Below are 25,984 nucleotides of genomic sequence, written 5' to 3' on the forward strand. Positions count from 1 at the left end.
AAATCATCAAAAATGTGCTCACCTCATGATTTAGTAATAAATTGGAGTTGGTGTAGACAGATGATCTGAGTCTAGCTATGATGAATGACAACTCTCTTTCCTTCTTTTCTTTTCATCCTCAGTGATATTCTGAATGGTTCAGCAGTGTGTGTTTACCGAATGGAGGATGTCGTTCGGGCTTTCAAGGGAAATTTCTTGCACAAGGAAGGGCCTCAGTATAAGTGGGCAGAGTTTACTGGAAAGGTGCCCTACCCAAGGCCAGGAACTGTAAGTATTTTATTGAGTCTAAGAGCATTTGCTAAATTAGTAGAGGTGACTTTTTGTATCGTAAACTTTGAAGTAGTTTTTGGGATTTAAATTGCAGACCCAATTACTAAATGAAGAACTGTCTTCCATACCTTTTTATCTTTCTTTCTCTCCGTGATTGTCTCTCTTTCTCTCTCTCTCAGTGTCCAAGCAGCACCTATGGAAGCTACAGTTCGACCAGAGAGTATCCTGACGATGTCATCTTTTTTAGCAGGACACACCCACTTCTGCAGGTTCAATGAATTTTTTGATGTTATGAAATAACATAATATCTTTTAATAATAGTGTTTGACAAAGTGTTACCCCTCCAATATAAACTGATTACAAAATTCAAAACAAAGAGTTTGTACTGCTTCAGGAAACCGTGCTACCACTGGGAGAGCGGCCCCTCCTGGTCAGAGTCGGTGCTCACTACAAGTTTAGTAAATTGCTGGTGGACCGAGTGGAGGCAGTTGATGGCACCTATGATGTCCTGTTCATCGGCACAGGTAGTGTGTGTTTGATAGACTTCTCCCCATGTTTCCAGACTGTGCTTTAACCTGCGGTTTTCACAAAAATCTTTAAAAATGTGTTGTTGTTGCAGACTCTGGTCTGGTGCTGAAGGCCATCCATCTGCCTAGAGAACATGGTCAAAGTCAAGAAATCACTTTGGAGCAGCTGCAAGTCTTTCAGGTACAGCAAATACTGTGGCAGAACGCACAAACACTGCATCCAGTGGTTTCCAATTATCTCTGTTCAGTTAAAACATCAGACTTAAACAGAACTTTAAACAGACTCTTAAAGCATCACATTGGTCTCTGTAGCCTACATCTAAGATAGCATTTACACACAGACCGGTAATGCACTAAAGACTTTTAAATCAGCCTGCAATTAAAGCAGTATTTCCATGCAACAGCAATAAAACCAACAGAAATCATGACAGCTTTTTCTCGTATCACCATTCAGGGCTTATTACTGAAACACAAGCCAAAAAAAATGTATATCACAAGAAGATGTGGCTTAGCTCTCTTTGTCTGAGTTAGTTTTTTCTTTTCTGTATTGTAGAGTATAGAACAATGTCTGATTACCAGACTATAGGATCAGTTGTCTAGATTATTTTAAATAGGGTAAGAGGATGGTGGAATGCAGCCACTCCCAAAGATTTTCAGTCTCATTTTGTTCTCGGCAAAATAAATTCAATGTCGTTACCTGCCTGTCTGTCTGTGTTAGTGACGGTTCCTTTTTCTGTTGTTTAATTTTTGACTATTCTTTTCTCTTCCTCACAGCACAAATCACCTGTGACAGCCATGACACTTTCAAAGAAAAAGGTAACAGATGAAAGAGAGAGAGACAGAAACTCAATTTTGAACTTGCAAACTCTCCTATATATACACTCACACTCAGTCACACAAGCACACACACATGCACGCTCTCTCTCTCTCACTTACACAGACTATAACATGCTTGTCACTCAAATCTCTACTTTGTATCTCCAAGGACAGCTTTATCACTAGTTGCTATGGTAACCCTACCTCAGTCAGAGCAGTAATGAAAAGATGTCCCAGACACACACACACATAAATACACTTTGCATTATTAAAATAGTCTGGGTTTCATCAAAAAAATATCAAGCATTCGCTCACACAACCAGTCACACACATTATCATAATAAAAGCACCACTCTCCCTCACCACATAAACCTTCCATGGCTAAACACTGACATTATTGCACTGTGAGTTAGTGTGTGATTCAGATTGAGGATGTTAAGATGTTGATTTGTCAGTGTCTTACTGTTTTATATGAGCAAATTGAATGCCACCTCATAGCTCCTCTTATTTATGACTCTTCTCGGTCTCCTTTCTTTTTCTTTTCCTTTCCTGCCTCACCTCTTTCCTCCTTTATCCTCAACTCCCCCTGCTTCTAACATCACCCTCTTTCCATCTCTTTTTTCTATCTTTAATTCCTCTCCCCCTCCTCCTCCTCCTCCAGCAGTGGTTGTTTGTGGGCTCCAAGGAGGGTGTGTCCCAGCTGGCCCTGTACCAGTGTGAGCTGTATGGTCAGGCCTGTGCTGAGTGCTGCCTGGCCAGAGATCCCTACTGCACCTGGGATGGACATGCCTGCAGCCCTTACATGCCCACTGTGCGCAGGTACTGTCACTGAATTACTGCAAAACCGCGTATGTTTATCCAGGCAACACCAATTTAATCATTGTAAACCAAATATACCCAGAAAGTTTTTTAATCTTGTTGCATGAGGCCCTGGCCTGTCTTCTAGTGCCACTATCTTCACCATCAGCCAAAATACCCACTGTGCACACATAATCTCATAATTTAAAAAGTAAATTGGCATTTAAATTGCAGAAAAAATGTATTTGCTGAAATTAATTGAATCTTTCCACTTTGATAAGCCCATGACCTCTTCTGTACGACCACCAGCAGGAAAATCTTTATATTGTGACCCACACATCTGTTCAATTATATAATAATTCTAAATTGCAGGACGCAATGAACCTTTTACCACTTTTTCTCTGCAGGAGGAATGCTCGCCATTTAGGGGAGGATGAGGACCCTCTAACTCAGTGTGTCAGACAGGGAGGTGAGAAACCATTCAGTGGAAATTTTTGTGCAGCAATACTTTAAATGAATGCAGGATTATAATTATTCATTTTGTTCACATGATGGATAAAAATACCGTTATTATTCATCTGGAAGACAGTTAGTAAATTTAGAAGATTATATTTGTAAATGTTGTTAAAATTTTATTCTTTAACTGATTGTTACTGTCCGGTATATGACAGTAACAATAACAGCTATTCAGAAAATTACTCAATAAGCAACAGCAACAATGTCAGTCGTGCAAGTATGATGCAATTATGACATGCGAACAGAATCAGTTTGACAAAAAGGTTAACCAAAAGAACATTAGGTTTACTGATCACCTGCCAAAACATCTGCAGAAATAATACAACATTTTGAGACTTTGTCACGGACAAATTAACTTGTTTTAAGTTGTTTACATTGTCTGCTAACCTTTCAAGTCTTTTTTTCTCGATGTCTTTCAGCAGCGCTGCAAGTGGAGGCGGAGCAGAGGGTTATGATAGTTGCTGAGGGCAACAGCACTTACTTGGAGTGTCTGCCACGGTCTAGACATGCTGCTGTTACCTGGTACAAACAGGCTGGAGAGAACAGTCCTGAATTAAACCAGGTATGCACAAACACACCCGCACAAGTTTCTTAATTAATTCGAATTCTGCACTTTCACAGCTCTAGAGAGGACAGGATATGAAAGTTACAATATGTAACTTTTTCAATAATGAGATAAAAAGAAAGGAAGTAAAACACATAAGTTGACTGAAATAAAATCAGTCTAAAATTGCTTTACTTCCATCCAAAGATTAATCCCGCTTCCACTAGAGCAGCTTCAATGTGGCGCTGTTACTACAGCAATGATGTCATCTACAAATCTGATGAACCGGAGATAGCGAACAGCTAGCTGTTGCTAAAAAGCTGCTAGCAGAGGGTTTCGTAGTTGTGGACTTAGCTGTGTTTCCCATCAGATGGTAGTTGAGCACAGTCTCAAAGTTGGAGTGACTTACTTTCCAAAACTGGTACGATGATTTAGCCAGTTTAGCTTCAATATCTGATAACGAGTGGAGAGGGAACAGCTAGCTGTTGCTAAAAGGCTGCTAGCAGAGGATGGTTTCGATCCATCGACCTCTGGGTTATGGGCCCAGCACGCTTCCGCTGCGCCACTCTGCTGTAAATCACCCCAGATGGGACTCGAACCCACAATCCCTGGCTTAGGAGGCCAGTGCCTTATCCATTAGGCCACTGGGGCACATGTGATGTTGTGCAAAATTGAATGCTGAACGCCAGGCACTAGACATGGCGATGAACCCAATGTAGACATGGTGGAACAGGCGATTAAAGTGAGAGTGTTGTGGACTTAGCCGTATTTGCCCCCAGATGGCACTTGAGCAAAAGTCTTGACGTCCAGTTGACTGACTTTCCGAAACTACGAAGATCCAAGCCGGCATCTGTTTCATCAAAGTCACTGTTGGAGGTGATAGAAGGTCAAGTTTATGAATCCAGGGGAAGACATCCTGACAACAGACAGAGGACTTAAAAGAAGTGGTGCTGGGCGTGGATAGAAGAGAGGGGCAGAGACGACAAGCCCTTGGTTATTTATTTCCTATTTTGTATTTAGAATCAGAATATCATGTTGCCCTGTAACTGTTCACAAATTGTTTTTGTATAAATTGTCTTTCACTGAATTAAATGGTTGCTAATCCCCCAGGAAAAAAATGAGGGCTCTTCTTACTTTAGGAGTAGAGAAGGCAAGCATACAGTAAGAGGCTGCATTACTTCCAGTCGGATGTTGATACTGTCTGATCAACACATTTCTACAGACTTTCTGTACTAGTTTATTGGCTTTCCATTGCAGAAATCACAGCGCCGCTCTGCTGTAAATCATCCCAGATGGGACTCGAACCCACAATCCCTGGCTTAGAAGGCCAGTGCCTTATCCATTAGGCCACTGGGACACAGGGATACCAGGCACTAGCCATGACAATGAACACCAATGAAGACATGTTGGAACAGGCGATTAAAGCAAGAGTGTTGTGGACTTAGCTGTTTGTCCTCAGATGGTATTTAATGCTAATGCTAACCATGTAGCATTCCTGAAACGTCAAAAATTAGTGCCTGTTGTACTGACATAGTTCTGTGGGGTTTTTGTACCACATCATAGCTTTTCTGCTGCAGGAATATTGTGGACTTAGCTGTGTTTGCCCTCAGATGGCACTTGAGCACAGTCTAAATGCTCAAGCGACTTCTTCAATTGCGACACAGTTTTGAAGGGCTGTGCACACTGAACAGCTAGCTGTTGCTAAAAGGCAGTTAGCAGAGGATGGTTTCGATCCATCGACCTCTGGGTTATGGGCCCAGCACGCTTCCGCTGCGCCACTCTGCTGTAAATCACCCCAGATGGGACTCGAACCCACAATCCCTGGCTTAGGACGCCAGTGCCTTATCCATTAGGCCACTGGGGCTTATGAGACAACAAATCAAATGAGCAGGAACACAATAAAAACATGGTGGAACAGACCAATGCCTTATCCATTAGGCCACTGGGGCACATGTGACAAGATTTGAAATTGAATGGTGAACACCAGGTGTAAGACATGTTGAAGAATGCAATGAAAAGTGTTCTGGACTTAGCTGTGTTTCCCCTCTGATGGTAGTTGAGCACAGTCTCAAAGTTGGAGTGACTTACTTTCCAAAACTGGTAAGATGATTTGGAACAAGTGATGTGCAAAATTGAATGCTGAATGCCAGGCACTAGACATGGTGATTAACCCAATGAAGTCATGTTGGAACATGTTGGGTACATGTGACAAGACGTGAAATTGAATGTCAAACAGCAGGTGAAGGCATAGCAGCGTACGCAATGAAAACATGGTAGAACAGGCGATTAAAGCAAGTTGTGGAGTTGTGTTTGTCTTCAGGTGGGACTTGAGCATAATCTCGACGCTCAAGTGATTTGGGGTAAAAAAAAAAAAGGTTGTTAGGAAGAAGAACAAGTTACCCTGATACTGAACTTATTGTATTTATCCGTGACTGAAAATTATCAAGGAATCAATGCTAACATTAACCATGTAGCATTCCTGAAGCATCAAAAGTTGCTGGTTTTTATATCTGGTCAAGATATGAAAAAGTCCACTGCTTTGCTGGAAATCACTGAATGCAGCATGGTCATAGTGAGGACTCAGGCTGTAGCATTCTGAACTAACTGCAGCTGTTTGAGGGGATTTTTTAGGGAGGATGTGTCCATCCATCAACCGCTGAGTTATGAGACCGGCACACTTGGATGGGATTTGAACCCCCCGGAACCACTGGCTTAGAAGGCCTGTACCCTATCTATTAGGCCCTTAGGTATAATAGAGCACAAAGACTTGAACGCTGAATGCCCGGCACCTCAGTGTTTGAGGGTAGGATCCTAACCAACAATTCCTGGCACCCTGCAGTGCTAAGTACCAGTTTGTTGACTTCAGTCAAGAAATTAGTACTCAGCACACATCTGATCTCTCTCTTTCTTCACAGGTAATAACAAGTGACCAAGTTGTGGTAATTGAGCGGGGAGTCTTAATTCGCCGAGCAGAGCTGTTTCATGGCGGTGTCTACCACTGTCAGGTGGAGGAGCATGGATACCACTGGACTGCTGTCACAGTTCGTCTCACTGTCTGGAGTCCCTCTGCCAATCGCCTCCTTGCTTCCTTGTCCAGTTCATCTCATCAAAGCGCAGGAAGCCAGCCCTGGTATGAGGATGTGATGGCACTGATTCACCCCGGAAACCTCGGCCAGCACTGCAAGGCCATGGGATACCGCCCCCCTCGTAACCACCGTCGCCATGATGACTTTGTGGTAGCACAGAACAAGGATAAAGAGAGAGGGGAGAGGCACAAGCATGGAGGAGGAAGAGGGGGAGGAGGAGGAGGAGGAGGGGGAGGAGGAAGAGCAGCAGGAAGGAAGAGCAGGAGCAAGCCCCAGCAGAGAGCGCCAAGGAGTGCTTAAATGTGCTGCAGAACAGGAGGGTGCATTTTCAGTGACTTAAACACACACACACGTTGATGTTAATGTCCACACTAATGCACACTTTGCACATACACACACACACACACACACACACACATTTAAACACTGAAACACACTTATACTGTATGTACAGAGACTACAACATGCGCATGCACTTATTTACAAATAAAAAAGCATCCTTTCATTATAGTGACAAACTTTGAAACTAAGTTAGACACAAATAATTGAAGTATGTGCAAGATCATGTAAACACCAAAAGGACTTTGTGAATAAAATAGATAAGTAGAGTGCACTAGTTTGCAACGCATGCTGAATGAAGGATAAACAGCATGTCCAGATAAAATCAGTTTGACTGACTGTGTCGTGAACAGAACATTTGAAGGGATATTTTGGCTTTTGGGTCGCTACAGTGGAAAAACAATAGGCGTCTTGTTCCAGACAGTCAGCATTAAAAAAACAGACGTGTGATTGCTGTCTTTGTGGACAATTATAATTACTTTCATGTTTTAGACCTTTAATTACAAATCAAGTCCAGCCATTTATTTCCCAGAAGAGATCAGATGTTTTTAGATTGATTTCCTAACTTCCAGTTAGACATTGGTTCAATTTTCATTTAACTTTTTTTTTGTTGTTGTTGAAGTTCATCATGCAGAACCTCGAAAAATGCTTGAGACAAGATAAAAAAACGAGTCATGTTATTGTGACATAACAAGCTCTCAATGTAGTGTTTTTAGAAACTAATTACTACGGTTTCAAATTCATGTTATCAGGTTAACAATTTTTTCCTCAGATGGATGTGTTGCATTTTGGGAAAAAATCCATAAAACAGTTCACTGTAAGTGAACTTTGTTTGTTTCTTCATATAGGTGGGGTCTAACTGCAAGATGATTGGCTGCAACCACATAGATGAAAGGAAAACAAAAACATGACTATGTCTTTGAGGTTACAAATCTCCTCTACCAAGTCATTAGTGTTGTGTGTTTTAGTCACACAAACACACTGCATATTTTCTTCAGCCTTTGGCGCAGTAATGTTAGCTGGTAAGGTTTACAGACATAGCTGCCATTGATTTCATGCCACGCAGCAGACAGCTGTTTAGTGTAGGTGTGGGAAGTCAAATGAAGGTAGATTTGGTTTATCCCATACTGTGAGTAAAAAGTCCAATCCTATTTTCAGTGTTGCTTTTGGTTTGGAGTCTCACATGAACGCAGTGTACTGATAGGATAGGAAACATGTCGCTATAAGAAAAGGAAGAAATTGTGTCGCTGCTATTATATGAGGCGCAATTAAGCCTGTGTTGTAAATCAGAAAATGTTTCACGGTTATGATCAAATGTGTTTTAACAGTTTTTAATAAGTCTAATGGTCATAATTCGTATCATCCTGTATACTTTAGGATACTACAAAAGGTGCATGGCAAAACGCTGGTTTCTTCAAATTAATATCCAGTGTTGAAAATCAAGTAATCCAAAGTATTGTGTCGTTCTGGTTTCTCCACAACAAAAAGTTTCACTGTAACTAAGACAGTTCGCTGAAAATATTTACAGTAATGTTTGATGCAACATGGACAAGAAAGAATGTTTAAAGAGGACCAAACTATAAACTGCTACAAGCCTCGAGGCAGAATATGCATGTTTCTCAGAGATCGGCCGAAATGGGCCATAAATGACTTTGAATGGAATAATAGGTTGGTGTTCCTGCAGCCCCAGCTGGTAAATACATGTAGCTGTCAGTTATGGAGCAGGCCAGCTGGATAATAAAAAGACCATATCAACAAAGCTGGAACTTCTAAACTGTGGATTTCAGCAAAAACAGTCACTTTGCAGTGAAGCTGCAAATTGTGATTAAAGCAGAAAATTGTTCCAAATGTTTAAATGTCCAAACGACGCGTGTTCCACCTCTATTTAACTTTCTGCTTTGGGGTATTTCATCGTTTAGTCTGAAGTGAAATGCATCTTTGGGATGTTATGAGGTCAGATATATGCTTCAAACTGTCCATCCCTTTACAAGCCAGACACTTTAAACATGTAAATGTGTTTTTTGGTCTGTCTTCCATATAAATGAATGGTTTAGGGTGATAATAGCAGCACAGTTAATCTTTTTACACAGTGAGGATGCAGAGCATGCAATCCCACTTATATTCAAGTAAATATGTCCAATGACGGGTCTTGTGGAATCGTAGTCCCTTTGCTCTTCACACAGTGTGTGTGTGTGTGTGTGTGTTTGTGCATGCATGTGTGCTTGGCCATTTCTGATGGCATCCAGCAGAATTCAGTGAATTCAGCGTTTGATGCCATAAAAAAATAATTACCAGCAGAAACAGCCTGCAGAACATGAACGTGGGCTTGGCTCCTTGGCTCTGGACACATGAAAGGCCTGACCAGCTCTGAGGTACTTTTGAATTGGAGTGTTTGAGTAAAGAGAAAGTGTGTTTGGGAGGATGTGACCTTGACCAACTGGTGAATGTTAAAATGTAAAAAATGAAAGGGCATGTGTGGGTGAGTGTGTTGGCAGTTTCATCCAAATGAAATCAAGAATTGGCATGCTCTGATGCTCTGAAGCAAATCTCAGACTGCAGGTATGTTTCAGATAAAGACCCTGAGTCCCGTTATGAGCATGCAAATCAGTACAGTACTCTGAGCAGCTTTTCTGCTCTCCATAAAATTGGACCTTCGCATATTTTAGATGTTTTAACTCACTGGTCAAAAAGCTAACACACTTAAGCTAGTACAGAGAATCCAAGTTTAGCATCCCCTCTTGACTAGTTTCTTCTGCATACTAGATTCATTAGCACATTTTTTTTCTCATTGCATTTTATTAGAATATAGAAAAAATGGTTTGAAGAATAAATGGCTAAAGTTATCAGCACACTGCAAAATAGAGATGTTACTTATATGGATGGTTTGGCATTGTGAGAAATGTGTTTTATTTGCTTGCTGGCTGATTTTAGATTACATTCATGTCTGTGGTTTGAGTCGAGCCCAACAGATATCTGTATCCTCGGCCCATATCGGGCCCACATGCTTCCATATATTGACTGATTTCCTGCCACGTAGGTGGATATTCTGTCAGTGTGTAGGTCCAGATTATAAAGCAGCATCTGATTGTCATCAGTCTGTGGGCCAGTCCTGGGCCGTGCAACCAGGAGAATTTTGCCAGTTTTTAAAGCCTAGTACAGGGACAGTCCAGATAGCCTTTTAAACTACTGCTTTCAGATACACAGATTAAAAAAAATAACAGGAACCTGTAATTGAAGCTTTCTTGAAGCTAGGAAGCACGATAGCTTTCAATGTTTGCCCCAAATCCAGTCGTAAAATGTTGTTTAGAAGCTTAGAGGCTTCCAGCGAATGTAGTCTTGGTAAATGTCAAATGAAAGCTGTGCAAAGGATGTTCATTCTCAGGCCAAACTGCATATGATGCTCCAGTTTGCTCGTGCAAACGCACCAATCTTGAATTCATTTGGGGAATGCTGCTAGTTTTAAAGTTTCGTGTTATATCTATACTATCACATATGTATGCATCAGCTCAAAAACATCAAAAAATATAAAAAAAAAATCATCTAATTTAATGCAATCCGGTCTGTGGATATTGTGTATATATTGGTGTGCAAAGCATGTATATTTGTGTCAGTCTAAACACCACACAAATAGGATGCAGAACTCTTACGGGGCATTTTTCTGAGGGTCTGTTGTAAACATCAAGTGTTTCCCTTGATGACTTAGTGCAGGGCTGCTCCTCTCTCATTACGAAGGCCTTGTGTTTCACTTTGTTATGCTGTATTCACATCTCAGTGCCAAGTTGTCTCTTGTGATTTTCCAGAAAGATTTCTTTGCAGAGAGAATGAAACTCTCTCCAGTTTATCTTAAATGTACAGAAACGTTGCTTCTTTTTTGTAAATATGTATAAAGGTCTGCTTTAAAAAATATCACTTGTATTTTGTGGTTTTGTTGTGCCTGTAATAAATATATCCAGACGCTGAACCGCAAACAATATACAGTGAGTGAAAACCAAAATAATATTATTTCCACATTTTAAGATGTCAACATTTCAGCTGATACCAACCTTTCAAGCTAGATGGACGAGGTCTTTTAAAATCCATTGGCACAAAGCTATAAAACTGACATGATGCTCTCTGGTCTCTTCTCAAAGGTTATTTTGTCTGTAATTGTAACTCAGAGGCTGGTGACGCTTTATATCTTTTTCGTATGATTTGTCAAAATTGAACAAAGTCTCAAATAATCTCGAATAATACAAATCTGTATTCATCATCAGGCTGGCTTTCTTGTTTTGAAAAAAAAAAAAAAAAGCCAAAGTATCGACGATGGCTTTCAGTGAACGAGAGCAGCTCACATATTAAACACATTTTTAAGGTGCTTACAGAGCAAATCACTCCAGCGCTGTATGACGGGGATTTGTTCCACTCCAGCCATGTTATTCTTCAAGCTCATCGTCCATCACTGTCTTCAATCCAAAACAATAACATACCATTCAATACCAAACCACCATTTGTCTCTGCCAAAGTGGCCACATACGCTACGCTCTCATCAACTAGTGAGACGACTGCTTCAGCCTTCGGAGGAATCTGATGGCTAAAAAATTTGTTCCAAATGTGCTGAATACTCAGACTTTTATTTCTACATCGGTTCCAAACCTTTGAGGTAACAAGGTCAGGATGTTTGCTGCCGTCTGTATTCACGCTCTCAAATCTGGTCGAACATGAGTAGCTGTGGCTTCACGTTTTTCAATGCTGCGTTGCACTTTCTGAGCATAATCATGGACAAGGAGATCCTCATCACCAAAAAGCTGAAAACCAAGCACTCAATGCAAATTGGTGTATTGCAGTGGTATATTTTAAGAATGAGACTTTCCTTCTTCTGTGTTTTCTATCATCATAACATGCCAAAGTGAAGTGAAACCATCAAATTGTATAGACATTGGTCTCGTTCTGTAATCTATCCATGTGGTGTCATGTAATCCACTCGACCTCTTGTCAATATATACAATCAGTCATTCTGACTGGTGTCAGTTTATCTATTGAGGCCACATAAAATATAATACACACTGTCTGCTGAGTAAATGTAGAAAGTGTTATTTCAGTTTTGGCAGATGAGGCCTGGAAACTTGTAAACGCTGACTGTGATTATTCATGTGCTCATCAAGGACAGAAAGGATTTTTGATTGATACTGAGAACTGCGATACCAAAATCCTTTGAGTGATCTCGCCTCAACAACCTGACCACATCCACTAACCATACACGGTCAGAGGCTTCATGTTCCCTCATCTGTAGGGGTGGATGTATTGCTTGGTGAGATGATATTACCTCTTTGTTTCAGACTGAGATGTGGACATGTGGATTCCTGTGAAAATGACTGTCCACAGAAAATAATCCTTCCTGACTCCAGTGAGTCCCTGATTTCTCCTGCAGAGCCACCAGCCAGACAAAGTTTCCCCTTATGTACAAACTGCAGGCTCTGCAAAGTGAGTTGTACAAAAATCTACAGCAATTTGTATTTTTGGTAATCATTAGCATCAGCACCATCATCAGATCCTGCACTTTTATGACCGTAAAAGTGCAAACAAGCGACGCCTCCATGGTCCTCTGCTGTACTTAGCATTTAGAGCTAACTGTCAAATTAGGCAGTTGCTGAAACAAAAAACTAAAAATGACTTTCTCAACATAATATTTACGTCCTCATGTTATCATGCTGACTTTTAGAGCACCTATTATAGCACGCCTCTGCCTCGATACAGTTTCCCAAAGCTGCTACAGCTGTTGAAGGTCGCACAATCACAGAATGCAGAAATAGGATGAATGATTTTCAGGAAAAATTGGATACAATAACTTACCGTTTGTACAACAAACGTTCATGGTCAAACTTTGCTTATTATTGATCTTGCAGAGTCAGTCAGATGGCTCTTCTATCAGCCTTGCACTTTATGAAAAACGGTGACATTCAAACCCCAAACTGAACGTATTTTTAAAAAGACAAAAACAAAACCAAACTCTGACGATGCCCTTGGCCACAGAAATTCTTTTGGCAACATGCATCCATTGTGCAGCAAGACATGCATTCCTCTTACAACGTGACAGATTCCCCTCCAACTCGCCCCAAACATTAAATTTGTGACTCGAAATGGCTCTACATTGGTTTGCATTGTTTGATCCCTTCAAGGGTTCAATAAAAACATGCAACAACGTTGGAAAATGCATCAAACAATCCAAGAGAAGGCTTGAGCGTAAGAAACAAGCTCTCAGGAAGGAGACACTTTTGGCATTTGCCACAGAGAATGACTCATTTACCGATTTAGCCTTTTCCCTGCTGCTCAGTCAAGCAGAAAGTCGTCTTTTCACCGTGTGCTCATAAACTTGTCTTTTGGGTGTAATGAGAAGCTTGCGCGCCCCACCACAGTATGCCTTTCAGTGACGTTCTCATGCTGAATAAAAATGTCTGCTCATGCTTAAGATTGAATTTTACAATTAACTGGCTCAGACGGTTTCTGTGAGTCTCAAACTAATTCCTGTGGACGTTTAAGGACACCACAGTCGTTGAGCGTGCACATATTTCCACAGACGCCTCTAATTGTTGGTATACTTTCCTCTGACCACTGCATGTGCTGGCTGGCCATTTATTCGGGATGAATGAATTTTCCTCTAAACTGGTCATGACAACCTACCCCCACCCCTTCAAAAAAAAAAAAAAAAAAAGAGAGAGAAAGAGTGAGAAGAAAAAATTGCAGAAACTTCCTTCCGGGACCAGCCCCATGTGCTCACCGAAGAATACAAATATGAGTAAATGTTGAGGCTGGTTCTCCATTTGTTCCCTACCTGCCAATTTTGTATATTTTAATAATAAAACCACTCTGAGGGAAAGAAATGAAACTTCATAGTCATAGTGTAGTTTTCCATACTTTGGTCGAGTCTATTCTTGTCTAGGCCAGATGTGAAGTTATTTTGAAGCAATAAAAAGACTGCAGGACATAATTTCCACTCTTGGTTTGCAGCCTGGATTTGTGAGTCACAGAGCGAAATGCACATTGGAAGTTTTTATTTGTATCGTTTCAGTCTTAACGAAGTCCCCACACTGGAAAAGTTATTGGTGTTATGTTCATTCTTGTTCTTCATGAAATAAAAGTTTGAGGTTAAGTCATAATGTAGCTGAGCTTGAGATCAACCTAGCAGCTTTTGTGGTCCTGGTGAAACTGTGTGGACATATTAGACTGAAACGTCATGGGAGGAAGGAGGCGTGGAGCACAGCCAACTCTGCCTCTTTCACTGAATGTGTAAGGTGTGAGGATTTTCTTGGAAAAAATACGAATCCAATCTTATTTGTCAACTATCCTTCAACTTGAGTGCACTCGTTTGTCTGAAGACAAAACGACAAAAACTAAATTACTGTAACAATCAAACAAAAATGATTAAATGGAATTACTTTGATGCTAAGTCTCACATTTCTTTTGCAGTAATTCCGCTTTTGAAGAAAATTGCCTCATGCTGTGATTTGATAAGGATCACCAGAACAGGGTCAGTTTTGGTCCTCTGTAGAGACATGGCCTTTAGATTGAACAAAAAAAAAAGGTGATCCATGAGCCAGCACACATAATTGTGGTTGCCCATATGTGATGTGAGCTTTTATAATGGAAAAACCAAACTGGTATTGAGGCACATGCTTTAAATTGTCTTTATATCTCTAATTTTCCTTAATGTTGCTTTTATTGTGGCTGGTACTCGCATGTTAAAATAGCTTCTCTCTGACAGTCACCTCCGTGAAAACCAAATAAAATCTGGTAAATGTCTTGGTGGTTATTGTGTGCTCTAGTGGGAAACTCAGGAAAATATTTGGGTTATTTCAGAAGTCTAATGGTCTTTAGGTAAATGTTTCAGCTTTGATGTTTGCATAAAAGGAGCAGCAGCAAATGGGATAAAACAGCCACCAGGAGTGGGAAGCAGCTGGCTTGGATGTATGTGATAAATTAGAAATTTTACAACATCTTTAGAAGTGGTGGCTGTGTTTTTTAATCGTCTCTCCTTTTCTTCTATTGCAGCGTTTGTCATTTCTTACCACTTTTGGTGGTTTAAAATGCCACAGACATTGGCCTGGCTTGCAATGTGGAGGCAAACAGGCCAACCCGGGGCCTTGTAATTATTTAAAGCCTCCGCTCAAGTTGTTTAAACATCAGCTTAGATAATTTCAAACATGTTTCTCAAGTAAAACAGTGGTTTATGAGGCAAAAGAGGAGCAACAGCTTTCCAGCTGATTAAAAGGGATGCATTCATGCAAAGATTTGCTCAGACTGACTTTTTTCACACAGGGAATTTATTTTAATGACAGTTTGTTTATATAATTATTCTATCATACATCATGATATATAATAATATTTGATTTCTTAAACTCAAACTTTTTGAGTTTGTGAAATTGCTTAGTTACATGTTGATGAATGTTGATGTACATGTTAATAGAACTGATTGATTGTCTACGAAACAAAAACAGGTTTCCTGCTGTTTGGGTAGATGAAATAAGTGGCAGCCAACTCAAGATCACATTTTCAAAAAATCAAACCAGGATACTCTCATTGGATTTGAAGTTTGAAAAAAAAAAAAAAAAGAAAAAGAAACAGCTTATTTAAGATCATCTTAAGGGAGCTCCGCCGTATACTGTAAATCCCCAGACTGAATTGGCATTTTGGGATGCTGTCAGTTGGATTTACCATTTGGACCCTGTTCAGCTTTGCATCATGAGGTGCTGTGGTGTTTGTCTCCATCTGCAGGATGTTCGCCTGCAGCATGTGAACCTGCTTTGTTACCCTTAGCTCGATCTGAGGCCCATATTTGAAAAGGAAGCATTATTCCGGTTTTGAATATTTGCTATGAGCAAAGTTCATCACTGCCTGAAAACATGAAAAGAACAACAATGTGCTTTTGTTGATGCAATGTTCTACAATGTTTATTATTTATTGTAAGTGCATTGAGCAGCCGTAAAAAAAAAAAAAAGTACACGTGAATTTTTATTTCTCTATAAAATTCGTATATAATGTTATTTAACTTACATTTTTTGACCAGTTGCCTTTATGCTCTGCGCAGACTACAGCTTTTCTCAGTGGTTAAAATATGAGCAAAAAGGTCATGTAAGTCAGGGGGTCGTGTTTTATTATTATCTCAGTAATACCTACACATTGTACACACTGGTACACTGTTGGACACCAGCTGGCTTCATTCACATTTTCCGTTGACATGTCGTCTGCAACACCTTCACAGAGGCGGAACTGTTGCGTTGAGCCTCTAGGGGACGGATTTTTAGGTCGGACTTGTTTGTTGCTTACATTTTCCTGGATACAAACTGCTCCGGTGAGTGTTTTCTTCTATTTGTTGCGCTCCACTGTGCTTCTTCTACATCTGTAATAATACGTGAGCACACGTTTTAACGTGAAACACATCTGGTCGCAGACCTTGTTGAGACAGTAAAAAGCGAGCCGGGGAAACATGGCGCTTCAACGGCCCGGGCAGCTAACGTTAGCCGCGCTGTGCTAACACCATTTAATAACATACACCGTTGACAGCCAGTTAGCAAGGCGGCTAAAGGCAGCAGCACATCAACGTATTCGTCGTTTCCAGGCTGTCATTCGTGTTTTCTCTGCTCCCCTTTTATCTGTTAAATACCATCGGGCGGCTTGTGTTCATCCTTTACCAACGTTTTTCGTGTGGAGTCTGCAGAATGTAATCTGGTGTTCACTGTAAATTAGCCTACACGAAGCTAGTCCTCAGTGAAGCAGCACGTCATTGCGTCATTTATCGTGCACGCTAAAAGGACAGCCATTTATTTGTGACAGCAATGGCAGATGTCGGCATCGCACGTGATCAAGTTCTCTACTTAAATCAAAGATTACATCCAGATTCAAAAGGTGGAAGCCCATCCTCTAACATTTCCTCTTTCGTCACCAGCAGGTGGAGGGATGAGTCTCTCCCCTGTGATTGGCACAGGGGTGCCAGAGACAGCTAATGGAGCTGCCATACCTGTTTCCTCTTCGCACGGCTCACATGTCTGTGGTGGGAGCAGAGTGGCCTGTCCTGGGGAGGCATCAGAGGACGGCTCCTTCAGACATACAGAGAACCGCATAGATGTGGAAAACAGAATTCACCATGGCCAAGGTTGCTTTGATACAGAGATGGCCATCAATGAGAGAATGCATAATTTATCAGTGCGCACTCCCTGGACAGCAGACCCTTCCCTTTCCACTGCCACATACAAAGGAAACTTGGACTCACAATCCATCACCAGAGACATTCCTGAGGCCTCCAAAGCTGTAGAACCTCCTGGAGCAGCTCTGCTGTGGGACTCTACACAAACCAAAGACTCATCTCGGCAAGCAGGCTATGTCACCTCAGAAAGATGGCAGACAGGTGCAGAGACCATGCATGGGGGCAATGACAGCCGAGAGGAGGATGATGATGGTGAGAAAGAGAAACAGGATGAGGAGCGCGCTGAGAAGATGGAAAACAAGTGGAGGAATCAGTATGCAGGAGAGCAAACACACATGGAGGTAAGTGATTTGGACTGAATTTTTCTGAAATGTCACCTTTATCAGTGTATGTAAAGCAGGTAGAGTGGAGGGCATCATGGGAATAAGGGAACAATATTCAGCCAATATGATGAGCATGAGCCGAACTAAACACAGCTGTCAGGGCTTCCATATAAACAAAGCAACATGGTCAGAAATCTTTTCCAAATAGGTAAATTTGGAGGTAGAGCTGGAAGCTGTCCATTAGAGGGGAGGATCGGCAATGTGAACAATGTGTATCTTCTGCTTCAGTTACCCAATCATTTGCCAGCATGATATATTAAGCAGTAATTTAACTTCCCCTTTTTACTTCCCTTTTGTTCATTACATTTAATTCACTTCTTTCTCTTTGTTCTAGTCTTCACGTCACTATTCGTCCTCGGCACCTGGTCCCAGCACCTCGTCCTCTTCTTCTCCCCCACCACCTCTTCTTCCCTCGGATGATGCCACCTGCCCTCCCCATGTAATGGCCCAGGTTTGGGTCCGCAATGTCCGGGGGATGCAGGACAGCAAGAGCCTGGATGAAATCAGCCAAGCATGTGGAGGTAGTTATCCGTCAGAATAGACTGATTTTGCCAAATTGTGGAAAGTCATCCAGTAAACCAACACAGTTAAGGAGAAGGAGTAGAAATTTTAACAATATTGAAATAGCTCAGGAGTAAGTGGCCATATTTTCTTGCATCATATGATAATGTTGGATTATTCTTCATAGGTGGTTCAGGTGCCCGGGGTGGGGGCAGAGGTGGCCAGTCAGAGGGCCGGCGAGCCACAATCTCCTCAGCTCTCGAGTTAGAGGGGACGGTCAGCCATGATGGAGACCTGACAAACTTTATCACCAAAAACCTGGAGCAGAAGATTAAGATGAGCTCCAAACCCAGTCTGGACTGCAGTGACTGTGAGTATGGGATAGAAGCAAACATGATTTTAGAGACTTGAGACTTTCCTGACTGGCTTTATATTTGTGGGTCAGGAGACAGTAACAGCCAGACAGTACCCCCCTCATACAGTCAGCATGTCATTTATGCGTAGCTTTGGTCATGTCCAAACCATAAAAATCAACGGAGAAGCAGTGGAGTATGTTAAGCAAATTAATTGCATCTGTTGGTTGACAGCTAGCTGATAGATGCTTTCATGAATCATCAGCCCTGCACAGCTCACAAGGCTGCAGTATTGTCAAGTTCCCTGGTCTGTTTGCCTCAGTTTGTTTTAACTCCTTTCATATATCTGTGTATTCTTTCACTCACTTTTATTTTCAAGGTTTTTTGTACAACCTTTGTGCTTCTTGGTTTTGTAGTATAAGGAGGCTCTGAAAACACGGTTACAAATAACATCAACAGTGAAAAACTAACTACAAAGCAAGCAACAAAAGCTAAACATTTGCTCTTTATTCCAGACAGAAATAAGAAATAAGTTCAGAGAGTCAAGTCTTCTTTTTTGTTTGAAAGGATGACTACGTTGGCAGACGCAGCTGTTCAACTGAGTTATTCTTGAATGATAGAAGTGAATACAGGTGGCAATCCAGCCCATCCTGTATTGGAAGCATAGAGCAAACACAACATGTAATCTTGTGCACTTGTTTTTCACCAGAGCCCGACTGATACAGGATGTTTAAGGCTGATACTGCTCCTTTTCATCTGTTTTTAAAACCTGAGCATTTAGCATAAATGAGCCATCATACTATGCAGTAAACTGATATGTGTGTGTGTGTGTGTGTGTGTATGTGTATGTGTGTGTATATATATACACACACACACACACACACACACACACACACCATGGCTACCAAGCCATGTTCAGCTCATGGTTATTTATGTGCCCGTCTGGTTTAATCATTTTTACTGCACCTATTACTTTACAGACATGTGAGTTGTAGATATATTTACCATTGATTAATCTAGGCAGAATAAGGTAAACACAATAGATTAACCATTTATTAAAATTAGTGGCCCTTGACTGATAAACAATGCATTAGCTACAATTGTGAGTAACCTCATTTGGCAATGTATAGCATTATAAAATGCTGTAAGCGTGTTGGAAGAACATATTTACAACAGAGGAGGGAGAAATTTTAGGACTTTTATTTATTTGCTAGAAATGCTGAAGTGTTTCATAAATAAACCTACAATTAAGTTTGTCAACAGTTTAGCCCAAACCACACAACCACCCTGATGGTTAATATAATTTCATGTTTGATGGTACGGGTTTGTTGTCAAGCTTATCTAGACTAAATGCAGAAGTGATTGGGAATATTGATTGTGTCCACTACAGGACAAAAGATGACAACATTCATAACTTCATTTTTAATTGTCGTTTCATCACTGCCATTATAATCACCAATGAATTGGCAGAAAACTTATATCAGACAACAATATCGGTATGGCTGCCCAGACATCTGCCCTACATAGTAGCTATTTCATATGCCATGGCAACAACAAAAACACAATTGAAATGTGGCTCAGCAACATCTTTGATAGCCATCAGACCTTGTTAGACATCTGTCTGTGAAGTTATCTGCTGTAATGCTGGTACTGTTACTGCAGTCTTTCTCTTTTCCTTTGTACTTATGATTCCTCATTATTTTTCAAGTCAGCTGGTTGTCTCATGTATTGCTATCTTTTGAGAACACATCGAGACAGAGAAACCTTCCTTCAAACAAAAAAAATCACAGGTTTGCTGGCAATCCTTAGTTTACTCATTTTTAGAGAAAGATTTTTAATCAAATATTTTAAATGTAATGGCAACTGTTTTGTATTGTGCTCTCCACCCTCCTTCTTCTTCCAGGTAGGTTAAATTAGCTGCAGATAGTGTTTTAATGAGCCTCCAGTGACTCAACCCCAGAAGTTGAAACAGATATTTTTTCAAAGCGGTCAAACAAACAACTCTTCCAGAAATTAGACAATCTCTGTAAATTCAGCTGGTTGACCAGGTCCAGCCTGTCTAGAAACAGCCACCTGTCTTCTCAAATTTTCCAGGAGACATACAATGAACCTCTGCCCTTCATTCAGAGAAAAATCCCTGTGGATTAGAGTGTCAGCCACACTAGCCACTCAATTTAAACACAGGATCGTAGTTGGTATGTCCTCTGCGGCGGCTCATTCTCTCTACCTACTGATTCAATTACGATGGATGACTCACAGACTTTGTTTAGACTGAAGGGATTTATTACTGCTGTACCCTGAAAGGCATCTTTTCAGCAATAGAAACTTGTTTCTCTGCTCCGTTGGCCACCCGTGTTTTGTGTATTCAAAGATTTAATGACCTGAGACACAAACGTTCTGCTGGTTAAGTGCCATAATTTATTTAAATTTGTGCAGGCAGTCTTTTTTTTTTTTTAATAAATGCAAGTGTCTCTTTAATTATGAACATTTCTTCAGTTGCTCTTGTGTATCTTTTAATCACTTTCCCCTGTTCAGCATAATTTCTTTGTCTTTATTTCTTTTGTCTCTGTGGTCTGTATGAGTGGGTGTGTGGTACTGAAATCATTTGTCAGTTCATCAGCCAACAGAATATTACATTATCAACAGTTTCTACAGTCTCCTGTCTTTAATTAAACAAAAATGCAAACAATAAATTTGCATATTATTCTTCTATTTTCTTTAAATCTTTATTTCTCACCAGCGGACTGTTCTGGTCCCATTTACCGAAGTCGGGGGGTGTCTCGGAGACCAGCAGATATTCCACCTATCGATCCTGCTGTCCTTTTGGACCTTCAGAGACACACACAGGAAGTGGCGCACAGTGTAGAGATGATGATGCGGAGCCTCAATGGAACTATTCAGAATGTGAGTCTTCAGAAGGTGGTTCATGGTCCAGACTGAATTTAGCCTAATCATTTCTCTGTGTATTCTGATGATGTAAATGTGTTTCCACACATACGTATCACATTTAATGTCTTACTGGCCTTTTGCTGTGGTTCATACATATGCCACCTGAAGACCTTTGTGTTTCAGTTTGTTATTGATTGATTCTGTCGATCCATCTGTTCATCCAGATGACAGCTCTAAGTGTGGGCTACATCCAGACCTACAGAGACTCAGTTGACAGCCTTGGAGAGTCTGTGGACATGAGCATAAAGGTGAAACATTTGTGTGTGTCTGTCTCTTCGTGTCTCTGTGTCTTGCTTTTGCAGAAGGTACAATTCTTCTTATGTGGGATATGAAGAATTCCCCACATTGTCCATCACTTGCTTTTTTGACCATGCTGTCAATAATCAGTTATGCTTGATTCACTCTTCAGGCTTTATTAATGATGCTGTCAGTAAAGTGAGCACAAGTAATTATCTCAGAACTCTTGAGAATTTTAGATCTGAAGAACTCTTCTTGCCAAATTCTTGCCATTTTTTTCAGAATGTAATCACCTACTGATGTGGCTGAGATCCATATTACTATCGTAGCTTTTTCATTGCCTGCCCTCTATTTTTGCTCCCACAGGGTATGTACACGCTGATGGCTCGCTGTGAGGAGTTGGATCGTTCCATGCAGCCCATACACACCCTGGCCACACAAATCCGCGACATCAAACGCACTCTAGACGCTCTTGAGGCGATCTGCAAGTAACCCTGCATGTCTGGTGCAAAAACCCATCCCAGCTGCAAAGATCTAACATCAAGCACATTCTGAACGAGGCTGTCTGCAAGTAGCTCCACCCCTCTGCAGGTACCACACACACACCGCAGTGAAGATTAAGTACACCTCTGGAATCCTGGAAACATTGTTACCAGGCAGGCCGGATGACTGGCGCTCATAGTCCCTCCGCTTATTCATTGTTTGAAGGTGACAATGTTTCTGTTGTGAGATCTCAAAATGAATTGGGCTTGGTTCGCTCTCTGGTCTGAGCTTTTTCTCCTTTCTTTTTCCTTTCCCTAAAATACCTCAGTTCCTCTTTCAAATAAACATTTTTGGAGACACTTGCTCGAGTGCCCTGAACATACAGACAAAAATACAAACACATACACAATACAGACTGTACAGATCCTTGAAGATGTGAGGGGAGACACCCTCTTCTCCTGACGTACAGGGCAAATCGTGTGGTATTATCCGTCCAACCTGCTTGGTTCAGTTTGCACTAACCCCTCTTCAACCACATGGGGGCGATGTTTCTCTCTCTGTCTGAATATGAAGAGACTGCTTTCAGCTGGTCAGAAGACAGTGACTTTTGCACAGGAACAGAAAGTCTATTTTATAATCTTATGCAACAAAGATCAGATTCTTTCACTGTAAGCTAAATGAAGAGCGTGGTGAATCACATCTTTCTGTCTGTTTTATGTTTGTTTTATTCAGTTTTTCTCAGCTTGCATGCTTTATAAAGTCAATACTTGTCTGACTCATTGGGAGATAAGCAGTGCAGCGAGATTACCAGCCCCATTTGAGCATTTGGTTTTTAAGATCAAATACTGGTTGAGGCTATTTGTCAAGAGTAATGAGTGCTGCTTTTGCACTCAGACTCTTTCAGACTGTTGGCCAATTTAAAAAAAAAAAAAAAACAAAAAACAGGCAACTCTTCTTTTAAAGCCATCGGCTGCCATTAATTTTAAAGCAGGCACTGTGTGTGTCACTTAGCTTGTCTGTGTCACAACAATCCATGATGTTATCTAATGTAGCCTTCACAGTGGCTTTACATATTTGAAAAGCTTCATGTACTTCACATGTCAACAGAAGTGCAAACAATTTATGCAAGACAAGAGTTTAACCCTACCTGAAGAATTTTCATTTAATTGGAAGCCACTACTGAAATATTTCCATTTCTGGCTAACAAACTGCTCAGTGTCATTAATTGGATTGTGTTGGCTCAGTTTCAATTTAGCCAGTTTGAATGAATAATATATGTATTAGAAGAGTTCAATTTCAAAACACATTTTTAATCCAATATATTTCTCTTGAATAATAGTTGGTGGCACTTTGCCAGCCAGTGAATTTAAATTAGTTACTAATCTTCAACTGTTTATGAATAAATTTGAGGGTTTTGTCCATAACTGTAGGTTTTATTCCAGGAAAATGGTGAATGCCTTTAATTTGGAACAAAGCTCTACGTTGACATGTGTATGTGAGTGTTGGAAAATCTGTATTAAACTCAGAGCAATTACACAAACAACAATGAAGTTGCTGTGCAATGTGCCCTAGCTTTGTTTTCATCAAATGGGAGATCTGGGAGCTATCGCTGGACGAAGTCAAGACAAAGCCTTTGGATGCAAACCAATGTGGACTTGTATCACTTTTAACTGAGCACGGAGTGAGTATTTATTAGTTTAAAAGACACTGAATGGCTGTTGTGTTGTCTGGCTATTACTTTACCAACCTAAAGCCATGTGGTGTCATGGAGATTTATACTATATTTAATGAAGAGACTGTGGTACTACTGTCATCGCACTGGTGGGTAGCCCTGTAGTAGATCATGTTCTATATTTTCATACTTATCCCTGTTACTGATGGCAGACAATATGTAATTTGGTTCGAGTTGTGTCAATGGTGTTGTCAAAGCTCTCTGATATGGGTGATTCTTGATCTTTTGGAATATTTAATCTGCAAAGTGTTAATAGAGCAATACTGCCAACAAAGTAAGCATGTGTTTCAATCTTGACCATGATATTGATGCTTAAGTCTACTGTCAAATCACTGTTGAGCATCTTTCCAAAGTGGCCCCCTGGGGGTTCATCTCGGAGCAGCAGTGGGACCTGCTTGTCTAAACTTTCTCCACACACACCCTTTTACTTGCGTGGCTTCAGTGCAATTGGAAAAGATTATATCATTGGCAGAACAAAAGTCTCTGATTGCACTCAATACAACATCTGCTCTCTGTCTCCTTGTCACGTTCTTCAACATTTTTGGCAAAACTGGGAAAACTGTCTGGGGAAAATTCAGCGAGAGTGGGAAGCATCATTAAATAGCTTATGTTAAAATTTACAGTCATCCTGGTTCCCTTGGTGATACTGAAACTAACTTAAGCACGTCCAGGGCTGTAAAGATTAAATTATTTTATGCAAATGAGATGAAAAGGTTCAGAGAATGGGAGCCTTGGTGGACTTTTGATGCAAGAGAGGATCCTCAACTTGGGACATGATGAAGAAAATGTCATTTCTTCCTCATAATATATATAAATGTATGATTCATGAATTTTCTGTTGCACAATCACATGCACCTGTGTATATATGATCTCTTTCTGTAACTAAAAATGATTTAGATACCCTTCGTCTTGAGTGTATATTTTAATGAAAAATAACAAATAAATTTACATCAGCTGCAAAAGCAAACGTTTCATTCTTTTTTACAATATAGGGCCCCAGGAAACAATGGCGGATGTGGATCAGGAGGGAAACTGATAAATGCGGGTTGCCTGGACTGATGTGTTGTCTGAATTTGTTAAGGTGTGTCCTTGGAATGAACAGATAATATTGAAAGGGCTCACGTTACATGCTGGTATGACTAACAGGTATTTTCACAGCAGATGTTTAGACTCAAGGAGGGCTGAGCAACGGTCTTAATAGTAACATTTATGATGGCTTTCTTCTTTTCAGTTGTCCGAGTATGTCATCACAGTGTGATGGCGAACTTCACCACAACCCTTAAACCAAAGCAGCTAAATCGTTCATTAATTTTATTATTTACTTGAGGCTTTCCCTCTGTGGTAGCTCAGGAAGTCATCTGCTGACTGATGCAGTTTCAACACCACTCAGACAGAGGTAGCCCGAGAGCTCCAGCAGTTTGTGCTGTGGTTAAACAGATAGGCCTTTTATTGTTAATGCGGAACTATGGTTGAATGACTCTGAAACCTTTAACAGAAATTGTGCTCAAATAAAATAATTTTATTGGCAGAAGATCTTTGGGAGATCCAAGGGTTGGCTCATTCAAAGAACATAAATTGCTCTTTCCCTCAAGTCACATCTAGCCAGGTTTTGATTAGTTGTTTCTGAGATTTCTTCTGACACACCAATAAAATGAAAGTGAAAGTGTTTTGTTTTTTTGTTTTGTTTTTTTTTTTGGTGCTCGCGCACTTTAAAACAAAATAAAAAAGAAATATTGCAGTCTGATGGTCTCAACACCAGCAGTAACACCAGCATCAGGAGTTTTCATTGAAACTGCTGAAGATGTAGTCGCAGAGATATTGACAGCATGCTTTTTTTGCTTCGTCTGTTAGTGAGCCCCACACATCTATTGACTGGACGCCTCATTACATGAGGCATTAAAATTATTAAGTAATTTCCACATGAAAATGCATTCAGGAGTAAATGGAGGAACACAATGTGCAAACGTGTGACTGTGGTGGGACGCCTGCCGATGATATGTGATATGACAGTAAGCCGATAGCAGCACTGAGGCGTTAGTCTAGTATGTAATTTCTATTTACATAACGAAGGTTTACAATTGTCAGTGGCAATCGTTAGTACAACGGTCTCTTGGCACATCCAGTGATAGGTTTGGACTTCCAGCTTATTTGTTTGTTTTATCTCTGTTCAGGTTAGCACTCCTTCAGGGGTTCAGTGTCTTGCTCAAGGGCACTTTAGAAGCTCTTATATCTCAGGCCTTCCAGGTGAAGGCTGCTTTATTCAATTTCACGCT

General features: G+C 40.7%; 2 protein-coding genes and 3 non-coding genes across 7 annotated transcripts in view; 2 read left to right on the forward strand and 3 right to left on the reverse strand.

Annotated features, from left to right (window-relative positions):
* Window positions 1-10,802, forward strand: part of sema3h (sema domain, immunoglobulin domain (Ig), short basic domain, secreted, (semaphorin) 3H) — a 55,307-nt gene extending 44,505 nt beyond the window's left edge. The window contains exons 10-18 of one of the 3 annotated variants that reach the window (XM_029506381.1): window positions 123-267; window positions 450-539; window positions 665-794; window positions 890-978; window positions 1,572-1,613; window positions 2,275-2,432; window positions 2,819-2,880; window positions 3,347-3,489; window positions 6,387-10,802. In XM_029506381.1, the coding sequence (XP_029362241.1) occupies window positions 123-267; window positions 450-539; window positions 665-794; window positions 890-978; window positions 1,572-1,613; window positions 2,275-2,432; window positions 2,819-2,880; window positions 3,347-3,489; window positions 6,387-6,857 (1,330 nt within the window). In that variant the 3' untranslated portion in view covers window positions 6,858-10,802. The remainder of the gene's footprint in view (window positions 1-122; window positions 268-449; window positions 540-664; window positions 795-889; window positions 979-1,571; window positions 1,614-2,274; window positions 2,433-2,818; window positions 2,881-3,346; window positions 3,490-6,386) is intronic. The other 2 variants (XM_029506383.1, XM_029506382.1) reach the window with 2 other exon arrangements.
* trnar-ccu (transfer RNA arginine (anticodon CCU)) lies at window positions 4,050-4,122 on the reverse strand. The gene has a single exon. It is a non-coding gene; the product is annotated as a tRNA-Arg (tRNA).
* On the reverse strand, window positions 4,756-4,828 carry trnar-ucu (transfer RNA arginine (anticodon UCU)). Its single transcript has one exon. It is a non-coding gene; the product is annotated as a tRNA-Arg (tRNA).
* trnar-ccu (transfer RNA arginine (anticodon CCU)) lies at window positions 5,263-5,335 on the reverse strand. The gene has a single exon. It is a non-coding gene; the product is annotated as a tRNA-Arg (tRNA).
* A 5,362-nt stretch (window positions 10,803-16,164) lies between the features above and the next one.
* On the forward strand, window positions 16,165-22,967 carry borcs6 (BLOC-1 related complex subunit 6). The gene is made up of 7 exons (XM_029506421.1): window positions 16,165-16,221; window positions 16,819-17,414; window positions 17,791-17,977; window positions 18,145-18,327; window positions 21,051-21,214; window positions 21,424-21,507; window positions 21,863-22,967. Exons 2-7 carry the CDS (start codon window positions 16,827-16,829, stop codon window positions 21,986-21,988), a joined length of 1,332 nt encoding a protein of 443 aa, XP_029362281.1. The 5' UTR covers window positions 16,165-16,221; window positions 16,819-16,826; the 3' UTR covers window positions 21,989-22,967.
* The last annotated feature ends 3,017 nt before the right edge of the window (window positions 22,968-25,984 follow it).

Source organism: Echeneis naucrates, chromosome 7 (assembly GCF_900963305.1).
Source record: "Echeneis naucrates chromosome 7, fEcheNa1.1, whole genome shotgun sequence".
Classification (NCBI taxonomy): domain Eukaryota; kingdom Metazoa; phylum Chordata; class Actinopteri; order Carangiformes; family Echeneidae; genus Echeneis; species Echeneis naucrates.